General features: G+C 35.3%; 1 protein-coding gene across 1 annotated transcript in view; it reads left to right on the top strand.

Moving 5' to 3' along the window:
* The window catches only part of LOC308186276 (adhesion G-protein coupled receptor V1-like), a 79849-nt gene extending 55424 nt beyond the window's left edge, over positions 1-24425 (top strand). The window contains 22 exon segments of the mRNA XM_080608409.1: positions 437-681; positions 876-1057; positions 1913-2727; positions 4153-4362; positions 8600-8730; positions 8989-9088; positions 10082-10261; positions 11820-11983; positions 12547-12640; positions 14655-14733; positions 15223-15361; positions 15866-16007; positions 16494-16756; positions 18343-18518; positions 19360-19484; positions 20352-20518; positions 20604-20747; positions 21992-22099; positions 22586-22838; positions 23467-23519; positions 23523-23589; positions 23798-24425. Coding sequence (XP_080464535.1) covers positions 437-681; positions 876-1057; positions 1913-2727; positions 4153-4362; positions 8600-8730; positions 8989-9088; positions 10082-10261; positions 11820-11983; positions 12547-12640; positions 14655-14733; positions 15223-15361; positions 15866-16007; positions 16494-16756; positions 18343-18518; positions 19360-19484; positions 20352-20518; positions 20604-20747; positions 21992-22099; positions 22586-22838; positions 23467-23519; positions 23523-23589; positions 23798-24024 — 4064 coding nt within the window. The 3' untranslated portion in view covers positions 24025-24425.
* The last annotated feature ends 119 nt before the right edge of the window (positions 24426-24544 follow it).

Genomic DNA, 24544 nt, shown 5'->3' with positions numbered 1-24544 from the left:
AATTCCACATGGATAATTCATTAACTTCATTCTTAACAACTAAAGATTTTATACAAGAAAGACTTATATTTGAAACAATTTAGATGGAATATGTTGACACATTTTTTCCATACGTGACATAAAAAATGATAAAAATTTTCCTCACTGGGAAAAATTACCTTCTGACCGTCTTCTAAAAACTTAGATCATGGCTAGCCTTGAACAATGGATACGTTGGAATAAACTCTTGGGTGGGGGCTGAATTTTCATGCCAATTTTATTTGCAGATAAAATGATACTGAAAGTTCAATTTGAAGTTTAAACCTGATTAACATTTTTTTAATTGTGCAAATGAATGCAATCAAGTGAAATAAAATATATAATTCAGTAACTAGGATGGTGTTTTTATTTTAAATATTACTGTTAATGAAATACACCTCTTTGTGCTGCACTTCAGTGTTCCAGATGACCGAATTTACTGTGGAGGAGCCTGAATCTGGATCAGTACCCATAAATCTGCCAGTAATCCGCAATGCTGGGACACTTGGTAACGTTACTGTTGAGTGGGTTGCTACCATTGGTGGACACCCTGCTGATGAGGACTTGCAGGTTGCCTCAGGCAATATTACTTTTGCCCCTGGGGAAGCCTTTCAGATGCTACTATTGGAAATCCTGGCTGATGATGTTCCAGAAATAGAAGAAGTAAGTCAAGCACTTACATCTTCCTTGAAGATGGTATTAATTTTGACTTGTTCTAGAAATATGTATGATGGAAAACAAGAAATGTTCCGGCAGGAAGGTGCTATAATTTCATGTTATACTTTGCTTGTAATTATTGTTAGAAAAACCACAAATTGTCTAGCTGCATTACTTCTTTTTCTTTTCTTCTCTTTGAGATTGTCCGTGTAGAATTAACTCAGGCCTCCAATGGTGGTGCTATTGGGTTAGATGGCGTGGCAAGTATTATAATACCTGCCAATGATAATCCTTATGGCACAGTTTTCTTTCATCAATCCTTATATCGAGTTCAGGAGCCACTAGAAAGAAATTTGCTGGCAAACATAACAGTCAGGCGAAGGTTTGTATAATGTTTGCTTTATTTGTAATTACTATTTATTCTTCACTTTTGTTTTCACTATAATGTCAAATTTCATGCTCCTCTCATAAAAATATGTGCATCAATTCTTTGATCTGCCATCTCAATGTATTTTCATTTCAAACACATTGTTTTTGAAGTAGATGTCTGTGTATTACATAAATTACTTAAACGTAGTATACATTGAATACTTTGTAGTATACATTGTATACTTTGTATACATTTGTATACATTTGTATACATGTAGTATACATTGTATACATTGTATACAGTAGTATACATTGAATACGCTGAGTTTACATTGGCAATGTAAACTCAGCGTACACAGTGTACTATTCATTTTGTCCGTTTAATCATCAAATCATTTAAACCTGCATGGTAGCCTGTTCCTGTGATTTGAACAGGAGGACAAAATGGCCAGCCCTTACAGGATGAAAATAAGAGAAGGAAAACAGGTTTTATGCATGTGATCCTAGAGGAAGGATGATAAGTCTGGGTGTCACCGGCTTTTTCTTCCTTGCAAGTAAGGAGAGCTGCCAAGTCCTGAAGAAGACTAAGTTAACTCCTAGAACCAAATGTTTACAAATATGCATTCTTAACAGACTACTACCTAAGCTATAAATAATCAAACTTGCTATCCACAAAAAAATAAGATAACTCAGTTATTCTGGTACTAGTTTCAAAGGGAATGCATTTTGATGTGTTATTTGGAATTTTTCAGCAATTCAGAAAGGGTCAGTTGATTTTGTTCACTTCTATTATTAACCCAGAAACATGTAGAATATTAGACATCCTTTGTCAACTAACAGAACTTTATTTTATTATAATGTCTTTTAGTGAGGGAAGATTTGGTCAGCTGCAGATTTTCTACAGCACTTCTGAGACTGACGTTGTAGCTCTTGCTGTGGAGCAAGGTCAGGATATCCTGGCCTACTACGAGCCTCCTGTACAAGGAATTCCTGACAAACCATCCAAGACCAGAGTGAATGTGTCAGCAGCAAGTGACCCTGTGTATTCCTGTGCAGCTCAGTGCCTAAAAGAACAAGCATGTTCAGCCTTTACATTTTCCAGTGCCTCAGGGATTCCTCTCTGCCTTTGGCTGACGTCAGATATCAGCCCATTAACTAACAACACTTCAGGGTTCCGGACCTACAAGAAAAACGTTACCAGTGCATTCGCCCTCTTCAGCACACAAGCCATCGCTGGCAGTGATTATGAACCTGTTACAAGACAGTGGGCCATAATGCAGGAAGGGGAAGAGTTTGCAAATCTAACAGTTACCATACTGCCTGACAGCCTGCCAGAACTGGATGAGAGATTCACTATAACCCTTTTGAAAGCAGAACTGATGAACGTCTCAGCCAGCTCAAAAAACCAACCAACCATAGGACAGCCAAATACCTCCACAGTTATCATAAGGATGAATGGAGACGCATTTGGAGTGTTTAAGATCTACAGTGTAAGTCCCAATGCAACAGAGAAAGGTCTGTATGTTGAAGTAGAGGAACGTCCTCAGACCAACGTGCAGCTAATGATACACAGAACAGAAGGCAGCCTGGGACAAGTGACAGTGGAATGGCGTGTCATTGGTGGGACTGCTACTCCAAACTTGGATTTTATAGGTGTCGGTGAGACTCTGGTGTTTGCTGAAGGTGAGACAAGCTCTCGTTTTGGCTTCTGTTTTGTAAAACTAAGAAAAAGAAAAAAGAACGTGACAAGTACACGATACTGTGGATGTTTTGACAACTGATATCTTCTTCTTAGGCTAAATTTTCCTGAATGCTAAGGATACACGTGCAAAAGAGTATGGTTGTTCATTAGCATGTAGCATTATCTTGCAGAACACACACAGTGGTAGCAAAGCACAATGAAATATCTAAGCACAATAAATACCTAAGGGTTTTTATTAAAGAAATATTGCAGTATAAATATTGCACTATAAAGATTTCCTTTACCACATAAGTAAGGATTAATAAAGTCGAAGATAGTTGTTACAGCAAGGATAATGGAAATGAGAATCAGGCCTAAGTGGTCTTTTGTTAGCCCTCGGTCACTACAGTACTAATTTTTCATGGCATCTCTTTAAATTCTGAGATCATATTGTAACATAACAAAACATATTTAAACGTAACATAACAGAACATATTTAAAAGAATTGCAAACAGGACAAACAAGTCCCTCTCAGACATTACTTAAGTACCATGCAGCATGCTGTATTTTATGCTGTATTTTATTTTTTCAAAGTCTGAGTTAATCGAACTGATATTTTGAAAGCAATTTCCAGGTGCGTAGTAAAGATTCTAGTGTGCTAGCTTGATAAATCATCTGAATAGTAAGGCATGGCTGCTGGCAATGATTGTGAGGCTGACATGTAATTACATTACCAGTTATAAGTTTAGTAAAAACTGATTTTGAAGTATTTTGAAAGACAATCTAGCAGGAAATACATATGTATTCTGTAAATTGATATTCTAATGATCATAAAACACAGCTGGGTTATGCACACGCACTGAACAACAGGATTGTGTTGTAAATTTTAATGGATATATAGCGACTAGAGATTAACGGTGTTTGCTGCTTACATTATTATTCTTTGATAGTCCCAAAGGCAAGGAACTAACAAAATGTCATCCCATTTCAATGCATTCCCTGGCTCAGTAAATGTACTCATATTGAATGTACACCCTTGTGTAAATGGTTCATCGGAGAGCTTAGCACCTGGCAATTTATTTTTTTTTCAAGAATGATATTCCCCTTTTCTAAGTTAAATTTTAAAGTCATAGAATTTGTAATGAAAATAAAGAATTCTAGGCACTCCGAAATAATTCCTATATAATTAATTTCTACATAGTATATTTAATGATGTGATCGTTTTATTGGCTTAATGTGACTGATCAATAGTAATTAGATAAAATTTCATAATGACATTCACTGACTTCCAGAAAGGTAAATAAGTTTGTTTCATGCAATTTTAATATATTTTATGTATTTAATTATTTTCAAAATGAGATGATTGAGTCTTTTTACAAGGTGGTTTCCAAGTGGACACACGGTTGTATACGTTCTTCTCCTTGTAGGTGAAACAAAGATGATGGTCACGCTGCCCATTATAGATGATCCAGAGCCAGAGGATGATGAAAGTATTGAAATCAGCCTGGTCCATACTGAAGGAGGGAGTCGAATTTTGCCCAGTTTTGACACTGTCACAGTGATTATTCTGGCAAGTGACAATGTGGCAGGAATTATAAGCTTCCATACAGCCTCAAGATCTGTTATTGGTTGTGAAGGTGTGTTCTTTGTGTTGACCACGCTCAAATTTTAATGCCAGTTTCCATCTTTGTGCTTTCAGTTGATAATGACTCACAATGATTGTGTTTCACTGTTCAGAGAACACCAGCAAGAAGTGAATATCCACATACCTGACATGTACTTTGAACTCTTGCAAGCATTCATAGAATCACAGAATGCTTAAGGTTGGAAGGGGCCTCTGGAGGTCATCTGGTCCTTTCCCCCTCAAGCAGGGCCACCTAGAGCAGGTTGCTCAGGACCATGTCCAGGCTTTTGAGTATCTCCAAGGAGGGAGACCCCACAATCTCTCTGGGCAACCTGTGCCAGTGCTCCCACACAGCACAAAAGTGCTGTCTGATATTCAGAGGGAACCTCTTGTGCTCCAGTTTGTGCCCGCTGCCTCTTGTCCTGTCCCTGGGCACCACTGACACGAGCCTGGCTCTGTCCTGTTCCACCCTCCCTTCAGGTATTGAAGGACACTGATGAGATCCCCCTGAGCCTCCCCTTCTCCAGGCTGAGCAGTCTCAGCTCTCACAGCCTCTCTTCCCTTCCCTTGATCACCTCGGTGTCCCTCTGTTGGAGTCTTCCCAGTACGTTTAGGTCTGTCTTGCACTGGGGAGCCCAGAGCTGGACCCAGTGCTCCAGGTGCAGCCTCACCAGTGCAGAGTAGAGGGGAAGGATAGCTCTCTCAGCCTGCTAGGGATACTTGGCCTAATTCAGCCCAGAATGCCATCAGCCTTCTTAGTAACAAGGCATGTTGCTGGCTCCTGCCCAGTGCAGTGTCCAGCAGGACCCCAAGCCCTTTCTGTCAAGCTGCTCTCCATCAGGGTGCACGCCCTGGTGCCTGGGGCTGCTCCCCGCCAGGGGCAGGACTCTGCCCTTCTCTTTGTTGGCCTGCACGAGGCTCCTGCCAGCCCACTTCATGACTGCCAACATACACACACCTAATAGTCATAAGCAAATCAGATCTATCAGCGACTTACAAAGAATTTAAAATATTCTAGAAAACATTCCTGCAGAAACACTAGGGTAACATCTTCCCTTTGTCTGTCCCATGAACCTGATGTTTTTTTATGGCAGATGATTTGGGAAGTAGCAATTATAAGAGAAAGCAAACATTTGAGAAAGAACAATAATAATTTGGTATGTACTAAACATTTCTACTATTGTTTTAAAGAATACACGGCATGTTTCATCTACAGTTTGATGCAGTTTTGCATAGGATGATAATAGTACTGGTGGTGATTGCTTTAGGTGGCCTTTGATGGAATCTCAGTGTATTGCAGTATCACGTTTCTCTGATGTTTGAACTGATGGGCAGGGAAAGTTCACAAAACAGGAACTTGTCCCCTAATGTGTGCACTACATTTTCTGTTTGAAGAAAAATGGCTTTCTCAACCAAAGGTTTTTTGTTTTGTTTTCCCAACATGAAAGGGCATCATAACCTTTGGTTTTTTATCTAGGTATGGTTTGTGTTAATTCTGTGCCAAGCCAGATGTGATATGATTAGCTAAGAAGAGCTGTTAATGAGCACAAGGAATTAATACAAACTGTCTCAGTCCCAAAGTCCCTGAATACTTTCAACTGGTTAAATGTTATTCATAGCATGCTACCAAATGCTGGCTGCTTGAAACTGAAGTACTTGGCTATAGTTCTATTATTATATATAGTTATTATTATATTATTTTTCCAGGTTGTGAAAAGAAATAGTTCATTGCCTTCCAGCCAGAAACAAAACAAGTGAACTAAGTGTCTTTGATTAAAAAAAAAAGAGAGAGAAAAAGGGAGAAATAGAGAAAGAGCAAAAGAGCTAAGGCATTTAGATTATTTTAGTTTGTCAAAATATTTTTTTCATTCGAAAGCAAAATTTACCAGACATAAATCCAAATATCATTACTTTTACAGTTATTGTGTTATTGAAAATTTTCTGTTAAGTGAATACATTTTGTTTTCACAATGTGCATGTTATTTTTTACCTTATTGAGGATAAGTGTAGTATTTTTTTATTGGACAGGGGTCTGCGACAGTTGTGTAACTGTATTACAAGAAAATGCACTGCAGTAGCTTAAAGTAATGAGGAAGAGGAGAGCGGCTGATGCTCCCTTCTTCACAGCGATAAATACCCACCTCTTTGTTTCTCTATGTAAGAGATGCATCACTTATTAAGTCACAATGTAGAAATGTAAAAGTATGGATAAGGATTAAATATTAAAAAAAATATTGAATTTAGCCTAATAACACTTTCAATCTTCAGAAATCAATTAGTGTTCATATTAGCATTTCTTCTGGATAGGAATACCAAAAAAATCTTGGTAAAGCTGGTAGGAAACATGGATCAGTAAATAACTACTTGGAATCTGTAATAATGACTTCAAGTTTCTTCTCAGTGTTTGGATTATAGTGGAACAGCTTTCTATATCATAAAGCATTTTTCCCAGTCTTCAATGAAAATTCATTATAACTTATAGAGATATATTGAAATAAGCTTTGCCTTATTTGTGTGTGTGTGTGTTTTCCCAATGGTACTAAACCATTGAAACCACTTTTCTTTTAAATCTTTATTTCTTTGTAATGGATATGCAAAATTCTCAAATAGAACATAGTGGATTGCAGTGCAGTGTTAAACACTGTAATGATTTAGCCTCAGAGGAACCTGTAAATTGGGAGTCTACCATCCAGATATTTGACTGTAGAAGTGGAATCCTTGTGATATCAATAAATTTTGAATTCCTTAATTTTCTTAGAAGCAACATGGACCAACTTAAGCCAAAGATGTCGACATCAATGTCGACATCAATGTTGACATCTCTGAGACTTAACTGAAGTTTGAAATGTTGGGGCTGAATAGCACATTTATGTATTTGAAAATGGGTGTATACAGTTTTTGTATTACTTCTTTACAATATTAAATTTTATTTAAGTATATTAAGGGCTCTTGAAGTTAAGAATTCCTTTCTCTTTCATTGGTAGCCAATATACATGCATATCTCTGACTCTTCCTTACAAAAAATAAATGTAACTAGAAAATTTTCAGATTTTTCTTGCCAGTTTTAGCTGTACAATGCTGTACAATTCTGTAAGGTAATACAGTAGAATAGCAAGACAGCATCCTAAGTTGCTGCTCTCTAAATTGCATAATCAAAGGGACTAGTTGGGCAGCATAATGTTATTATAACATTATCTTATGTTTTGTTAATTCTTCAATAAGCAAAAGAAATCTCATGTATTGTTTTCAAAAATCTCAGAATTGTAGATTTCTGCATATTTCATGTCTCTGAAAGCCAATGCAGGACAAAATGTGCTGTTGAACTTAAATTCTGTGGACCTGAAAAATGCATATGAAATATGAATGCCATGTACCTACCTATTATAAATAACCATCTGTCCTCTATTGTGAATGTTTTGCAAAATATTGCCTACTGATCTATTCCATGTTGATATAACATGCTAATTTCACATGTCCACATTTAAAATATTTAATGGAAATTTTGTGAAAAACTTGTGAATATAAAACAATTTCCACATTTTACAAAGCCTACTAAGAGGTCTACTCTTTTTAATTAAAGTGCCTTTGGGGTTAAATGTTATAAATGTGCAAAATACCATAGTATTTGCTTCCTTTATATGCACATTGTCCAGCAATACTGATTACCTCTGAGATTATAAGAAATTATTAACATTTTCTGAATGTTTTGTTTTCTAACAGTGACCATATTTGTAAGTTCGAACTCACATAAATGGAACTTACAGATAATTATAAGCATTTTTTTCTGCATGCATTGAATAAAGTCACAAGACAGTGCAAATGTTCAGATAATGTGTATTCTTTCCAGGGAACTGTTGTAGAAAACTACTATTATTGTTGGTACATACAGTAGTTACTGTTTTGTACAGTTTACAGACTTGTATTGCTCTAATGTTTGCGCATGTTTTCATGAACATTCCCTTTCTAAGTTATTCATCTATACCAAGTTCCCTCATATGTTCATAATTATTTCCAAGTGTGAACTAAAAACAGAAAAAAAAAAACTAGAAGAGTTTAAGTTTAGGTTTTTCTTTTCAGCATTAAAAGTGAATGTGGTATATAACTACTGTGAAATTCAAACTGACAAAAATAGCAATATCTTTCAGGAAAAATACTTTAACTGTGTGATGCATGTTTTTGACCTCTCATTTTTATAACCAACATGTAGAAGAGGAGACCCTGAAACACTGCATCTTGTCCTTTATTCCTAGGAGAACAATTACAATTCCACATCGTAAGAACTCCTCCAGGACTGGGAAATGTTACTGTTGAGTGGAAGATAGTAGGACATAATGTAAAACAAAATTTTGCAAACTATTCTGGAATACTTTTTTTTCCTGAGGTAAGTCCATAAACAGTGATGTTGGCTACAGGAAAATAGTGTGATTAGAACTGATCTGAGAAAAAGTGTGCCTTTTCAACAGTCCTTCTTTCTTGGTTTGATTATTTAATTTCTCACTTTTTGACTTACAAACTGGAGGGAGCTTACAATTCTTGATACTTAACTCTTCTTAAAGAAATTGTTCAAAATACTTGTCATTATGATATCACTTGTGTTTTATAAAATAATGGCTAATCAATTTACCCTTAAAACAAATAGGGGACGTTGAATACAACATTGTATGTTGATCTGCTGGATGACCATATTCCTGAAGAAAAAGAAGAATACCAAGTCATCCTATACAACATCAAAACAGAAGGTAATGCAGAACTATAGCCAGCTACATCTTAAAAATACCATTTAATAATATAATATTTTTAATTTTATTATTTCATTTTGGAGGTATAGGACTGAGCAAACTGCAGCTGGTGCAAAGTACGCAAAGTTCATTAACATTTTATTGAAATAGGCTTGGTCCTTATGTATGTATATATAAATCCCACCGTGTCTCCACAAATACACTTAAATGGTTTTCAATCCTGATTTAACTCTGCCTATTTAATTCAATGGTTGTTTCTTCCCTTAATCTTAATGCAAACTGAGTTTACTAGTATGTCATGGATAGAGTTGCCATGAAACATGCAGATATTTTTATCTTTTTAAACAATCTTGTCAAGCTGCAGACTTACTGATCTGTCCCTGAATTCAAGGTGGTCAGAATATTTTATTCTTGCCATTAAAATTATAGTGAGAAAAGAAGCCTTAAACTGCATCCGTTCTGAAATACCTTTCTTCAAACTGAAATTAATGTCCAAACACCAAACTAACTTGACATGGATTGTGTTGCTGCGAGGTGCCTTATCAACTTCCGAGAGTCACTGTGGCCCAACGGGATGAGCAAAATTATTCATCAAAGCAATAGTTGGAAAACATATCAGTTTATTGATGTAATGATTGTGAAGTGGAATATAGTTTTAAGCTTTTGGAGGTACTTCCTGGGAAAATGGTTTATTTCCTTTTAAAATATAGGGAAGTTGATATTTGGCACTGGCCTGTTAAGTTTTCTTATTTTTTAATACATTTTTGTGACTTTGTACTTGGTATGCATAAAATTTCTGTTTCTATTTGTTATAGAATGTAAGTATATATATGTGTGTAGGTCCCACACCATCCACATACTTCAGTGAGCTTTGGTTTCGTGGTATTTGCATGGCTACTGAACGTTATTTAAATGTAATATTAACAATAATGTAAGACAAAAATATTAGTTGCATAACACTTCATTCACTGCAGTCCACTGATTCTCTTGCAGGAGTTTCTTCTACAGGTGCTGCTGTTTTGGATAGTCAAGGATATGAAGCTGTTCTAACAGTAGAAGCTAGTGATGAACCACATGGAATTTTGAATTTTGCTTCCACATCCAGGGTGGTTTTAATCCCAGAAGAAAACAAAACAATTCAGCTTTTTATTAACAGAGAATTTGGATCTCTAGGTCTGTATAACAACTCCAAGAGAAAGGAAGTTTTGTTTTGCTTATCATTAGGCAAATAAAAGCCATGATAATGAAAGTTTGGAAAAATCTTTGTTACAGTTGGTATTTTTTTCAGAACTTCTAAGCTTCTTTCTGCAGACTTGGAAACTAAATATTACTTATTACTAGAGTCATAATCCTCATTAATACAGCAAGGGATCTGAAAGCTGTAACAATCAGGTGGCTATTAAGGTTACCATATTTTTGTCTAATGAGTCTGTCTCAAAGCATTAGTCTCTTCAGAAAAAATAAAAAACATGAGAAAAGTGACATGTACACACATCCCACATATTTTTTCTCTGAATTTCAGGAAGTCAGCACCTTAGGAATGTCACATGGAAAAAGTTGTGTCCAGACCATTGAATTCAATTTATGTCTCCTCTGACAATTTCTGATTCCTCTTTGAATCAATTTATCCATTAACATCCTTTAAACTATATAGTATTCAATTCTACAATACAATAGTGTGCTTCATGAAAAAAAAAAATGAATCTTGTGTTTGTTGCCTGAAAATAGCAACTTATGTTGTGAGAAAACATGTATAATAATTTCCTATTTGCCTTTTTGGACTATATTTACACCTCGGTGATAATCTGGCTGTTTCTTTTGCCATACTTGTTTTGAAATGAAGTAACATTTACAGTGCTTTTCAAGATCTGGAGACACCAGAGAGTTTTAGAGACATTTTAATGACACTATTTTTCCATTTATTTTTTAATACCAGTCCATACTCTAGTGTACTCTTTGAACACTATTCAGTAAACTAATGTTTTAAGATAATTGTTCATAGTAAGTGCAAGATCTCTCACTGAATTAAAATAAGCATCGTTACTTATTTATTAATTAGGACTCTTTTATCTCTTACATTTTATTTCATATAGAGCAGCTTTTAATTTCATCTATCATTTTATTTCAGGTTCATACTCCTTATGTTTGCCACTTGACTTACCCTACCAGATTAGCGAGAGGTGGCTTTATTCTCAAAACTATAATGTATAACTTTTCTGCTTGGTAATATTTATCCATGTGTCCCCTAATTTTGTTCTCTATTGAAGTTTGTCAATCTACCCAGGAAAGTATCTAGATTTATTAATCTGTGTTTCCCAGCACTGTCTTTAGAGCCTTTCTTAGATATCTGTCATTCCCAAAAAGTGTCCTTGTTGCAAAAACTCATATTAATGGTACATGAGATGTCCCAGTTAGTCTTTCAGCAATTTCATATTTATGGTCCACAGAACTTCAAATTTCTGGATGCATTTGGACCCAATGATTTTTGAGTCCTATGCAGACAGACAAGTCAGCAAAGGTCAAATTGAAGGCATATTGATAACGGTAACAAAGGTACACTAGCTCCAATGTACTTTGGATAACTCTTTTAATCCTTCTGTTTTGCAGTTAGTCTTTTTATTTTGTGGATGAGAATTTGATCTCTTGTCTTTATCCATTCCAGTGAACATTATATAAGAACTGAAAAACAATTTTTTTTTTCTTTTTTTTTTTCTCCTCACAAATTAAACAGGTACTATCAATGTTACTTATGCCACAGTTACAGGATTGCTCACTGTAAGTAATCAGACAGAAGAGACTGTGGCTGAACCAGGAGCTGATTATGTACCTGCTTCTGGCTCACTGATTTTAGAAGAAGGAGAAACATCAGTTGCCATAAATATTACTATTCTAGAGGTAACCTCTAAACCCTTTAATTCTGTACTTTTCTGTATGATTTCAAAAGGGTAATATTTTGGGAACTAAAGCTTGCAGCCATTATTTGAAGCCCTGTGTTATATTTCACTATCATTTAGAAAGATGGTTTCAATCTTAATATTAAAATCACAAGGGATCAAATAGTCACAGAAAGCAGCTCTACCTCTGTCTAAAGGTAATAAAGTTGTCTCATTAAAACTTTACCAACTATCTAGTAGTATTTAGAACAGTGTGCTTCATGGCTGGCTACAGGCTCATACTTTTTCATTGCTGGAGATACATGCCTCTAAAATCGGTCAGTAATTTATTTGCAAGAATAGTTTAGCGTCACCACAGGATCTTTTTCATGATATATAATGTCTTACTTAATTCTTCCACGATAATCAGTTTCAGACCCAATAAAATTATTTCAGGAAAACAGAAAAATGAATTCTAGTGTCACAGTAATATTAGAGACTTGTTGTGTGATCCTTTTTGGTGACTTCTGTGGAAGTTTCTTAAAGGACAATGAGAAGAGGATGTACTGTATTTGTGTTTTGCAGGATGATATACCAGAGGTGCAAGAATTCTTCTTGGTTAATTTAACTTCAGTGGAACTCATCATGAACCATTCAACGTCATCCCCACCTAAGCTAGGTAAAAACATCTTATAGCAAATTATTTTTACTTTTCCTTTTTAATGGTTTATATTATATTACCTTGGGAGATTACCATTATTCCTCTTACTTACCAACTATGCTGAGATGAGACATGGTTATTTAGAAGAAACATCATAGAATATGAAATAGATTTATTATTACACTTAATCTCTTGCTTTTTAAACTCTGGGAAAATTTAAATTAATTTTCGTAGAGGAGTTAGTAATTATCAGTTGGAAAGGACAATTATTTGAAAAGTTTATTGGTGATTTTTTCATCTGATTTTCATTTACAAACTACAAAATGGAAAAAAAAAGTAAAAAAAAAACTTTATGTGGCTACTCTGCTCACTCTTTTAAAAAAGTCTGTTTTTATTCTTTTATCACTTTTAGGAAACATATTTTATGGTTTTCCTACTCTTGCAATGATCTTTATTATTTGCTTAGTCTGCTTCTCATTTTGCTTCTTCAGAATTCAGTAGAATAGTAGTCATTAGCTTTAAGAACTGTTGGATTATCCTGTGGTACTAAAGACTAGTTATATAATGTCAGACATCTTCTTTGACTCTTTTCCCTTTTCTTTGCATGCTTATAGAAGTGACTGAGTTAATTCGTTACAGATTGAAAGGTAACTTGCAAGACTCATTGCTGATTTGTGAATAGTTGAGTCTAAAATATGAAAGGAGTAGCATATAAGAATGAAAGATTCATCCAAACTAAACAGTGTTGTATAGTCTCACTTTCTCTTTGGCTGTCTCCTTGAACCATGACCATTTAACACTGATGTGACACTGCATTGGGTCAGCTTTACTTACAATGAGAAAATAATAGTTTTAAGTCATAAGGAAAAAATGTGTTCACATAACATGTCAGTGAATTCTTCTGGTAGAAGAAATAGCCTGACTCAAATACGTGTGTCCGCGTGTGTGTCTGTGAGCAAACTCTTACAGATCCTGGGTGAACAGATCTGACTTCAGGGTGACATGAGAAAATGCAGGAGTGAAGCAGAAATGTCTCTGATTGCCATTACTCCCTCAGGATTTGTAAACCTCAGTAACACTTCTGTTGTCTGTGTAGAGCTATTGCTCATCGTCATCTCTACCTCATAGTGACAGGCTTAGATTCATGGCAATAATCTTCTACTTTTGTTCAGTTTTATCTGAATTGATGGAAAAATGTATATGGATCTAAACATAATATACTTATGGCAGACTCGGTGAAGTCAATTTGGTTTTAGAAAGTAAGTTGAAGTTTATAAAAAGTAAACAAGTAAGTTAAGGTAGTTGTGTGGTGCGGTTGTCTGAAAAACAACAACCTATTTTCTGAGAAGTATTAAGTTTTGACTGTAAAGTTCTGGTCTCTGAAGTTAGTAGACTTTTCTGACATTAACCTATTATTTGGTGTTTTTCACACTGCAGTGTATTCAATTACGATTTCAGGCTAATTGTAAATACCTGTATGTCTTTATGGAGCAGTAGAATATTACAGTATGTGAACACCCCACAAATAAATTAATAGTTGTGTATTTGTAGTGAAATCTGAGGTGTGCCATTAGAATGTATGATGAGGCACTGAAGCACAAATAGAAGATGAAATGCTGAATCATTTATTATTCTTCCTCATTGTCTTTCTCATACTCAGAATGGCAAATGCAAAATATTGAATGTCATTGTAATAAACACTTATAGTGAAGACAAATTAAGATTCCATCGCAAATCTAGACTTTATTATTTTCTAATGTTTTATGTGCTGTTTAACTTTCTACATTTTCCTTAGTCTTTTTTTTTTTTATGCATTATTAAATATTACAGTGCTAATTCAAGACGCATTATTGCACTTCTAGTAGTAAGGACTCTTTCCAGTTATCTTGCCCACTCCCATTTTCTCCTACACATTTTTTGTAAAGACACTGTAATATTAGTACCGATTGAATAAATGCTTCTGTGATTCTTGAAAATCAAGAAAATTGATTTTATTGTTCTTTAATTTTTGTCTTTCTGTTTTGCCTTTTAGATGTGGAAGGTTTAGCTTCTCAAATTGTTATCGATGCTAATGATGGTGTAAGAGGAGTAATTGAATGGGAAGGTACCAAGTAAGTCTCATCTTCCTTGAAGAACTTACTGTGCCAATTAGTGATTGGTGTTGCCCATTTTCTTTCTAAAAGTAAAACTCCTGTTAAAAATAGGGCCATGTCTTTGAGATGGTAAAGTAATCATTCAATTCAGCTGAACTAGAAAGTGGGATTCCCACACTGAAAACAAAAATTCACTATTCATCTAATCAGAATTCTTTTACTTATTACTACTTTCACTGTTGTCCTTTTATATCACCAATTTGCCTAACCTCCCCAGCCTGCATCAACTCTTCCAGCCTCACCATTCATGTAAGCAAAAAACAAAACAAAACAAAACAAAAACCTCATGTTACTTAATTCAATTTAGATAAGAGAAAAAAGGTAAAAAGGATGCGTTAGAGAACTATAATGTAGGGAATAATTCAGAGTGAAAATGTAATAAAAATGTACTATCTTTTTCAAAAGAACATAATCAGTGAACATTGAGAATTATTCTTTTTATTTTAGTTTTGAAGTTAGTGAATCTCATGGGAATCTGACAGTAATGGCTTACCGAAACAGAGGATCATATGGCAATGTGTCTGTATTTTTTTATGCCCAAAATTTGGAGGCCCAGCTGGGTTTGGATTTTAATGTAACCTCAAGGGTAAGAAGCAACTCTAAATCTAGTACTTTTTATTCTTTCAGCTTCCGTAAAAGAATATCTTCTTGATTATTCTGCAGAATGATCAGTAGTGATGCTAGATGTTTCAGCTTGTTTCAGTTGCTTTGGTAATCTAAATAGAATGAAATAAAAATATTCTTATTCTTACTATTTATTTCTTTTTTAAAAATATATTTTTTAATATAAAGCAAAATGTAAACTTTCAAACATCGATTTCAAATTTAATTTTGATTAGACATACAAACTTTTTCATAGACTATTTTTGCAACAGGACTTTCAAAATAAATTATTCTTTCTTGTCCTCATTCTGTAATGTGCTGAACCTTTATATTTCTGATTCAATCAGTTTATAAGGAACAGAGAATATGGCTCTTCCTATGCTTTCCCTTCCTTCCTATTTCACAGAATTCTGTTTACCGTAGTCAAAAATTTCTGTGTGATATTAACTGATGTAAGTATTCGGTGCTTTATGTGTTTCAACGCTAGACTCTTTTTTTTGCTGACGGAGAAAGGCATAAATCTGTTGATGTCATGATTTTTGATGATGAGATTCCTGAAGGTGATGAGAAGTTCCAGTTAATTTTAACAAATCCATCTCTGGGGCTGGAATTAGGGGAGAACACAACAGGTAAAACTTAGTTTTAATGTTCCATTTCTTTAGAATTCTGTGGCACACATTTTAATTCCACTTTTCTGAATAATCATATTTCAGAAAGCACCATTGTCCTGCTATGGTGAATCTTTATACTCCTTTGGAAGGTTCTGAAACATCCCTGTGAAATCTGTGCAATTAAAAAGTTTATATGTAAAGCAATGAATCAGAAAGCACGAAGATGAGTTTTTCAATGTGTACTACCTCACTGAACTGAGGTCTTTTTAGAGAGTTCATAATCCTTTTCTAGGAGAGACTATATTCTTCCTGTCTAGAGATCTTCCTAGTTAAAGTGAAATGCCTTCCCATTCTCTTCAGGTAATGTCATGGACACATAAGCATTATATACACACTAAAGGAAGAATGTATTTGTGTTTATGTTATGTATTATGTTACTATATATGTATATTTATATTTTACTATGTTAACCAAAGAATATTTTCATTATTTCTTTTTCAAAAGCTACAATTACTATACTTGCCAATGATGATGGCCATGGAGTTTTGTCATTCAATAACAGCAATCACTTCTTTCTGAGAGAGCAAACATCTATCCATTTGATGGAAAGTGTTGCAGTATTGAATATTATCAGAGAACCACCTCAGGGAATATTTGGCACTGTGACTGTTCAGTATCTTGTAAGTGAGATTAATTCTTCAGAGGCAACAATGGATTTGACCCCTTCTCAAGGATATATTGTGCTCGAAGAGGGAGTCAGGTTCAAGGTAATATGCTAGTTATTACCAGAGAAGTCTAGGAAGCTTTTTTTTTGGAAATATTGGAAAGATTTCAGAAATGTCTGTGCTTTATCTTCTGTTTATTTTTTCTACTTCTTTCATTCATAAAGTGAATTGAGTCATGAGCTGTGACTGATTTCCTGTTATTATCTGATGTGGAAGTGTGTGAAAATTAAATGGGCTCATCTTTAGGTGTTTCTTAGTTTGTAAGGGTTGAGGTAAATTGAAAACAGTACACTATAGATAACGTTCATGTGTGCTTTGGAACAGTTCTTTTTATGTAGTCAATCTATAGCTGAAATGCAAACTTACTTTAAATTAAAGTGATAATTTGCAAGCCTAATAGTTAAGATCAAAGTAAAAATCCCATTCTGTAATTTAACATTTTAGTTAGTCTGAACTAAACAGAATGTGCTGCAACAAATACAAAAAGTAGAACAGTTGTCTGTCTTAGGATTGGAAAATAACTTAAGTATTAAGCTCACTGCCTCTATACTGTCCTCACAAGAATGTCAGCTACAAAATGAACTAGCTTAAGTTTGTGAATCCTGACTCTTCTAAGGTTTAATCACAATTCGATTTATTTATTTTTGCCAGTAAAGCTGGTGAAGCTAGTGTTAGCATATTACAGGCAATAGGATAGAAACTGAGACAAACTTTTCTTGGAAACACTGGTTTTCAATTTCTGGCCTTTAGATGCATTTGGAATCACAATGCAGCAGATCTATAAGAAGTTGGAGCCTTCTTAATATAGTTGGTAAATATGGTTTATTGTGGAAATGAACAGAAATATAAAACATTGTAAATTTTGTATTATTTCCAAATGCATCATCACTAACTTTTTATTTTGTACAGCAAGGCTATGCGTACCTATGAAATTTTTTGCTTGTTTGAGTAGTGTGAAGGATGACAGTGAGCCCCAAATGAAAGTGAAGCACTTAGCTTTCTCTAGATTGCTCTTTGCTAGTTTGAGATTGCCTTTAGAAGACCTGATCTTCATCCACAGTGGTGTAGGAGAGGGAAAGAAGCATCGAGAGGAAAGAGTATTTCAAATCTCTCACTATTCTTGCTTTTTTTTTTCCTTTTCCTTTTCTTTCTTGACAGCACCAGTAGTGAGATTACCCTGTTTCCCTGAAGATAGCTTAGCTGCCAACTAAAATAAATTAAAACCAACTTAACTGATTACACTTATAGCTGTGTTGTGAGTATAAACTACCCAAAAATGTATGGAATAAATAGAGAACAAAAGTATGAAATTAGGATCAAAAACTTCAGAGGATCATAGGATGAGAAAAGAAAGAAAAGAGAACAACAACAACGAAAAGTGAATATGCTCATCTTAGTGTTGCACCAATGGAGGCCACTAGATGGATGGCTTTAGAACCTCAGTCTGAACTCAGTCTGAGCTTGCCTCAATTCTGTCCTCTCCAGCTTCATGAGCTGCTCTTCTCCTGCTATGCTATCCAAAGCCTTATAGTGAAATAAATTTAAAAAAAAGGTAGCACATTCTGATAGAGCTGTGTCATCATCTGTTATCATGTCTCAATAACATTGTATGCTTGTTTTGTTATCAGACGCTGCATATTTCTGCGGTACTAGATGAAGAACCAGAAATGGATGAGCACTTCATTGTCACCCTGTTCAATCCAACTGGAGGAGCCAGACTAGGCACGAGAGTGGAAACTATGATTACAATATTACAAAACCAGGCTCCACTAGGGCTTTTCAGCATCTATACAGTTGGAAATAGGTACTTTACACTGATCAGTAAAAAGGAGATAGTTGCTCATACTCCAAAGAGATAATATTTCTCTACAATTTTGTTTTTGATGGATCGCATTAAAGAAATTCAGCAACCCAATTTGTAAATCTGTAACTTTGAAAGGTATTGTGAAATACTATTACTGCTAAACAAAAGAGTAGAAAAATGCATAAAAAGGACTATTCATAATCCAAAATTTCAATTTATTTATTATTATTTTTCTTTATAAACTAATACTTCACTAGTGCCTACATATTCCACTGATAGTATTCCATGTTAAAAGTTCCAAACCTCATATCAGTGTCCAGGAAGTCATACGTTTTATAATTTACTTTCATTTTTAAACCTGTAAAAAATATACTTTCACTGAAGGCTGTTTTTCAGAAGCAAGTGACACATATGGACTGCCATTTTTAAAAACCATTCAGCTGAAACCATACAGATTAAATAAATTTACTATTTAAATAAAAAATGTATGTATGCTATTTTATTAATACATTGATATTTAGAGTTAATAATTTATATTAATATTTAATAATAATATTATCTAAACATTTATTACGTGAATTTAATATACTTAAATTTCAGTCTGTTTAAAGATTTTGTTGAATTGCCTATGATTTTGCATGATTGTAGTAAGGATCATTGGGAAACCCTAATTAATGTAGCTACCAGTCCATCAGATACTGAAACCTGTTATTAATATTTTCTTTTTATTTCTGTTGTATATTCTGCATCTGGAATTGTACAGTAAAAATCTTATTTTTATTACAGCAATGAATATACTATAAAATAATTTTTTCCTTATTTTTATGATTCTCACATTTAGGACAAATTTCATCATAATTGAAGAAGCCAACACTACAGCTTATTTGAAAGTTTCACGGAGTAATGGGCTTAACGTTTCTGTGAGCGTTGAGTGGGAGACATCATCAGATACTGCATTTGGCATCAGTACGTTCACTTTACAGAGAATGTCCACTGCTTTTGTAGAAGTGGAGATAGTAAGAGAGTAGCCAAGCATACAGGAGATGTAGCTTGGGAATGTAAATTCAAGTATTCAGACACAATTCAGTTAATATTTTCCTATGTAAGATTTAGTAGATAAAATACTTTAGCTGCTTAAGAATCACCTTGTCATCAGCCACTTCTGCCAGTTTCAGTAATCTCTATTTCTGTCTTTGCTGCTAATATGAACATTATTGTCACTAGCCATTTATTTATTTATTTATTTGTGTGTGTGTAATAAAATTTGTTCCGTACTACTTGTAACTCAGGATCTTTCTAACACAGTATAAATGACATGTGACATGCAAGAGTCTAGCTCCTGGAGTTTAGTTCTGACAAGACGGTGCTTAGGGACCGTCTTGGAATAAAAACATGAACATGTTGTAAATGGGGAACAAAACATGAACATTTTGTAATTTGTCTTTTTTTTTTTTTTCTTTACTACTTGCTATCTAGCTAATTCTCTTGTTAGCTAAATTCCAAGATCAATTATTATGAGTCAGACTCAAATTGCCTATATGTCTTCCATGTGCAGTTGTAATGAATGAAAAATACATTTACTGCTTAACTCTCATTATATCCTTAGCATTGTAACATTTCTATGTATTTATATACACTTATAACAAATACTAAGACACAACTTCATCATTTCTCATACTAGGTCTGGCTTTGGGAGGTAAATAATGGGAATGGGGTTAGAAAAGATCTCAAGAGTAATATAATAGTAAATAGTGTTTTTATTTTATTTTATTTTATTTTATTTTATTTTATTTTATTTTATTTTATTTTATTTTATTTTTTACTATATTGCAGGGGGTGGTATCAGTGTCCTATCTGTCTTGCAAAGTTTTGTGGAAGAATCAGCATCTGGTTGGTGTTTCTTTACCTCAAGAGAAATCCTGTACGGTGTTCTGTTGCGTATGCCTCCAGCTTTGTTTTCTACTGTCTACCAGTGGAAAGGAGTATTTGTTCCTGTTGAGGTAAATGTTTGTTTTTGAACACCAGACATGCTAGTTAATAAGGAATTTAAGTCACAATCTTACTTTTTTTTTATTCTTCTTGCAGAATTTCAGTATGTGGAATCCTACAAGTTGTGTGTCTTTCCAAATTGGAGCCTCTTCCTACCTTGTGGTTACTCATGGAGGAGCCACACAGGGAGCTTCTAACAACAGTGTGTATGCATTCATGGCTGGACACAGATTGTTGTGGGTAAATCGATTTTAATTTTAAAATCTTAAAATAGTATGGGTTGGCAAGGACCAAGGGAGGTCCTCCAGTCTGGCCATGTTTTAGAAAAAAGCACTCTGTGTGACAAGAGTTAGTTTTGTGTCCTAAAATACTACATAACTTCAGTGATGTAAGTTTGTCATAGTTAGTTGTTTACATTGTTTGTATTTTTTATATATTTACATTTGAGGGTGCAGGGAGGATTACCTGGGAATCACAGAATCACAGAATTGTCTAGGTAGGAAGAGACCTCCAAAATCACCTAGTCCAACCTCTGACCTAACATTAACAAGTCCTTCACTAAACCATATCACTAAGCTGAACATCTAAACGTCTCTTAAAGACCTCCAGGGATGGTGACTCAACCACTTCCCTGGGCAGCCCATTCCAATGCCTAACAACCCTTTCGGTAAAGAAGTTTTTCCTAACATCCAACCTAAACCTCCCCTGGCGCAACTTTAGCCCATTCCCCCTTGTCCTGTCACCAGGCACGTGGGAGAACAGACCAACCCCCACCTCTCTACAGCCTCCTTTAAGGTACCTGTAGAGTGCGATAAGGTCGCCCCTGAGCCTCCTCTTCTCCAGGCTGAACAACCCCAGCTCCCTCAGCCGCTCCTCATAAGACTTGTTCTCCAGACCCCTCACCAGCTTCGTTGCCTTTCTCTGGACTCGCTCGAGCACGTCCATGTCCTTCCTGTAGCAAGGGGCCCAAAGCTGAACACAGTACTCGAGGTGTGGCCTCACCAGAGCCGAGTACAGGGGCACAATCACTTCCCTAGCCCTGCTGGCCACGCTGCTTCTTATACAGGCCAGGATGCTGTTGGCCTTCTTGGCCACCTGGGCACACTGCTGGCTCATATTCAGCCGACTATCAACCAATACTCCCAGGTCCCTCTCGGCCAGGCAGCTTTCCAACCACTCATCTCCCAGCCTGTAGCTCTGCTTGGAAGTGGGGGAAGAAATTCTCAAGCAATCAAGTCATAGAACATTTTCTGGAAAATGTATGATAAGTTATGTTAATTCTGTAAATTAGTTGCTTATATATATATATATATATATATAAAATATAAAGTTTTAAAAGCTATTTCATGTATAGTTTTATACATAATTTTGGAATTCTTAACATTCTATGCGTACTTTTTCTCACTATATACAATGTAATATAAAATGTATTTGTTTATATACATATGTAGATAAACATAGTCACCCTCATATTTCCCTTGCAGATACAGACTCTTTCTGTTCTGGATACCAGACGTGTGAAACATTTTGCAGTGGAGGAAGAAGACTATTTGATTATTGTGAGTCACACAAACAGTTCCAGTTCCATCCAGGTTTGAATATTCTTCAGTCTTCTCTGGCTTTAATGTGGGTAGTTTGCTTAGTTCTGAAAGGATAATGAAAGGAAGTAAATCTATAAGCATGTATTTCTGACATATTATTTTTGTTTCTATTGGAAATTTATAACAGTTAAAATTCCAGACTTGTTTGGATGTATAAATACTCTCTACCTGAGTGTATAATTTACATCTGGTTTGTTTTTATTGCTACTGTTATTTCAGTTTTGAAATGTAGCATGTAAACAAAGAAGTAGCTTCTGAATATAAACCTGTTCCTCTGAAGAGCAGGCACAGCTTCTTGCAGTAGGGTTAATTACCAATTACTTACCAGTGGGCTTCTACTTTAAAGTACAGTCCACCTAAGAATATAGGAATTCAGTTCACCATAAATCTTCCCATTTTTTTTGGCATGTCATTTAGTTTTAGTTCTCTCGGTGCTAATTATGAATATATAAAGAAAAGATTTTTGTATTTCCACAGGTTTTCCAGTGGAATAAAGACATATTTGTTCTGCATCATCAGCTTCCACTTTATGGAGTTGTGGACATAGCCCTGTTTCCTAGAGGAGGCTTTACGTACCTGTTAGTTTCTTTGTCAAATACCAGCCAAAACATTCTCTTGTATCAGTGGTTGAACAACGAGTTTAGGAAGCTTCATCAAGTACCAGCAAAGGAAATAAAACATATGGAGTCCTGGATTTCTGGATCTGATGTCTTTGTAATTATTGCAAAAGGTATTTAGCAGAAAACAAAGAATGAGTTTGCTGAGTATACAATGGCTTGTTTGATAGCAAAGGCCTTTGTGGTAAAGGAGTTTAGAAAGCTATTGGAATCACTGCGGGGGTGACAGTACTCAATAAGCATTTAACCCTAGTAAGTATTTTATGAAAGTAATCTCTACTTTTTCTCTCAGAAAATAAAAGCCTTGTGCTTGTTCTCAAATACTTACAAAACAAATGAAATGCTTTCCCAGTAACAATGGGAAATAATAACTCTATTTAATCTACCTCCTTATCACACTCTTTCTAAGCTTTTCTGAGCTTTGTGCCACACACAGATCACTAGTCAGCAAAGTATACGTGTATTTTATTACAAGGTTGACATTTTATATGTCATTTTGTCTCTATGGCTACTAAAAAGTTTTTGTTGCAGTCCACAGGTTTCTTTGCAATTAGATGTTGTCTAATGTCAGTCTTAATGTTCTTGCATCGAAGTTATGCACCAAATAATAAGGAAAATAATACAATCAGTGTCACTTCATAATTAAAGCTGCCAGACTCTGGCTTTTGAATGGCCACCAGTGTGTGATTTAACTAAAAGGCAGCAAAATAATGTGAGTTTTGTCATTTTGTTCCTTGGTAGACTCTGGAAATTCTTCTGAAATTTTTGTCTGGGAGACAGGGCAGTCTACTTTTTGACACTTCCAATCTCTTCCAGTCCATGATGTAAGAAATATCCATGTCTTCATGCCTCCTTCAGGTTTAGGTAAGACTTAAATGAGATTTTTTTTTTTTCAAATCCTAGTATATAATGCTGGAATTTCAGAAATGCATGTCTTTATTTTTTCATATGTATTTATCAGACCTTAAAAGTCAGTGTAATCAGTGTTCTGCAAAGTGCACTTCTGGCATTAAGACAGTAACTTTTAAATATATGACTAAAAAAATATTCTCTTCCTCTTTGCTCCATGTAGTCCATGTCCTCCTAGCTGGTAAGGATATAACAACACTGTATGCTTGGAACTCTGAAGCGAACCAATTCTCTATAATGCTGGAAGCCCCATATGCAGATCATATCACTTCAGTTACTGCAAGGTCTCTGAACATCAGCAAGAGCTTGATTGCTTTGTCCGTTAACTCCAGCTCACAGATCTATGAACTGACCACTATTTCCAACCAGTCAGATTTTATACCTAGGTAGGCTTTTTTGTTTATATAACTTGTCTGAGACACCTTGCGTTTCTTTTTCTGTGATACTCATTTGTGATAGCGGAGACTGTTATGTTTCGTTGTATGGTGGCCTATTTCATTAGTGCTTGTTGTGGTTTAACCCAGCCGGCAGCTAAACACCACACAGCCGTTCGCTCACCCTCCCCCCTCCCTCCGTGGGATGGGGGAGAGAAACGGGAAAGTGAAGCCTGTGAGTTGAGATAGAGACAGTTTATTAAGACAGGAAAAAAATAACAATAATAATACTGATAATAGTATTAATAATAATAATGTGTACGAAACAAGTGATGCACAATGCAATTGCTCACCACCCGCTGACCGATGCCCAGCCTATCCCCGAACAGCCGGCCCCCCACCCCGACCAGCCACCCCTATATATTGTTTAGCATGACGTCAGATGGTATGGAATACCCCTTTGGCCAGTTTGGGTCAGCTGTCCTGGGTCTGTCCCCTCCCAGCTCCTGCTGCACCCCCAGCCTGCTCGCTGGCAG

This window comes from Anser brachyrhynchus (genome assembly GCF_964034855.1).
Source record: "Anser brachyrhynchus genome assembly, contig: SCAFFOLD_149, whole genome shotgun sequence".
NCBI lineage: Eukaryota > Metazoa > Chordata > Aves > Anseriformes > Anatidae > Anser > Anser brachyrhynchus.
Note: the sequence above shows the minus strand (reverse complement) of the source record. Positions and strands in the feature narration are given on the sequence as shown.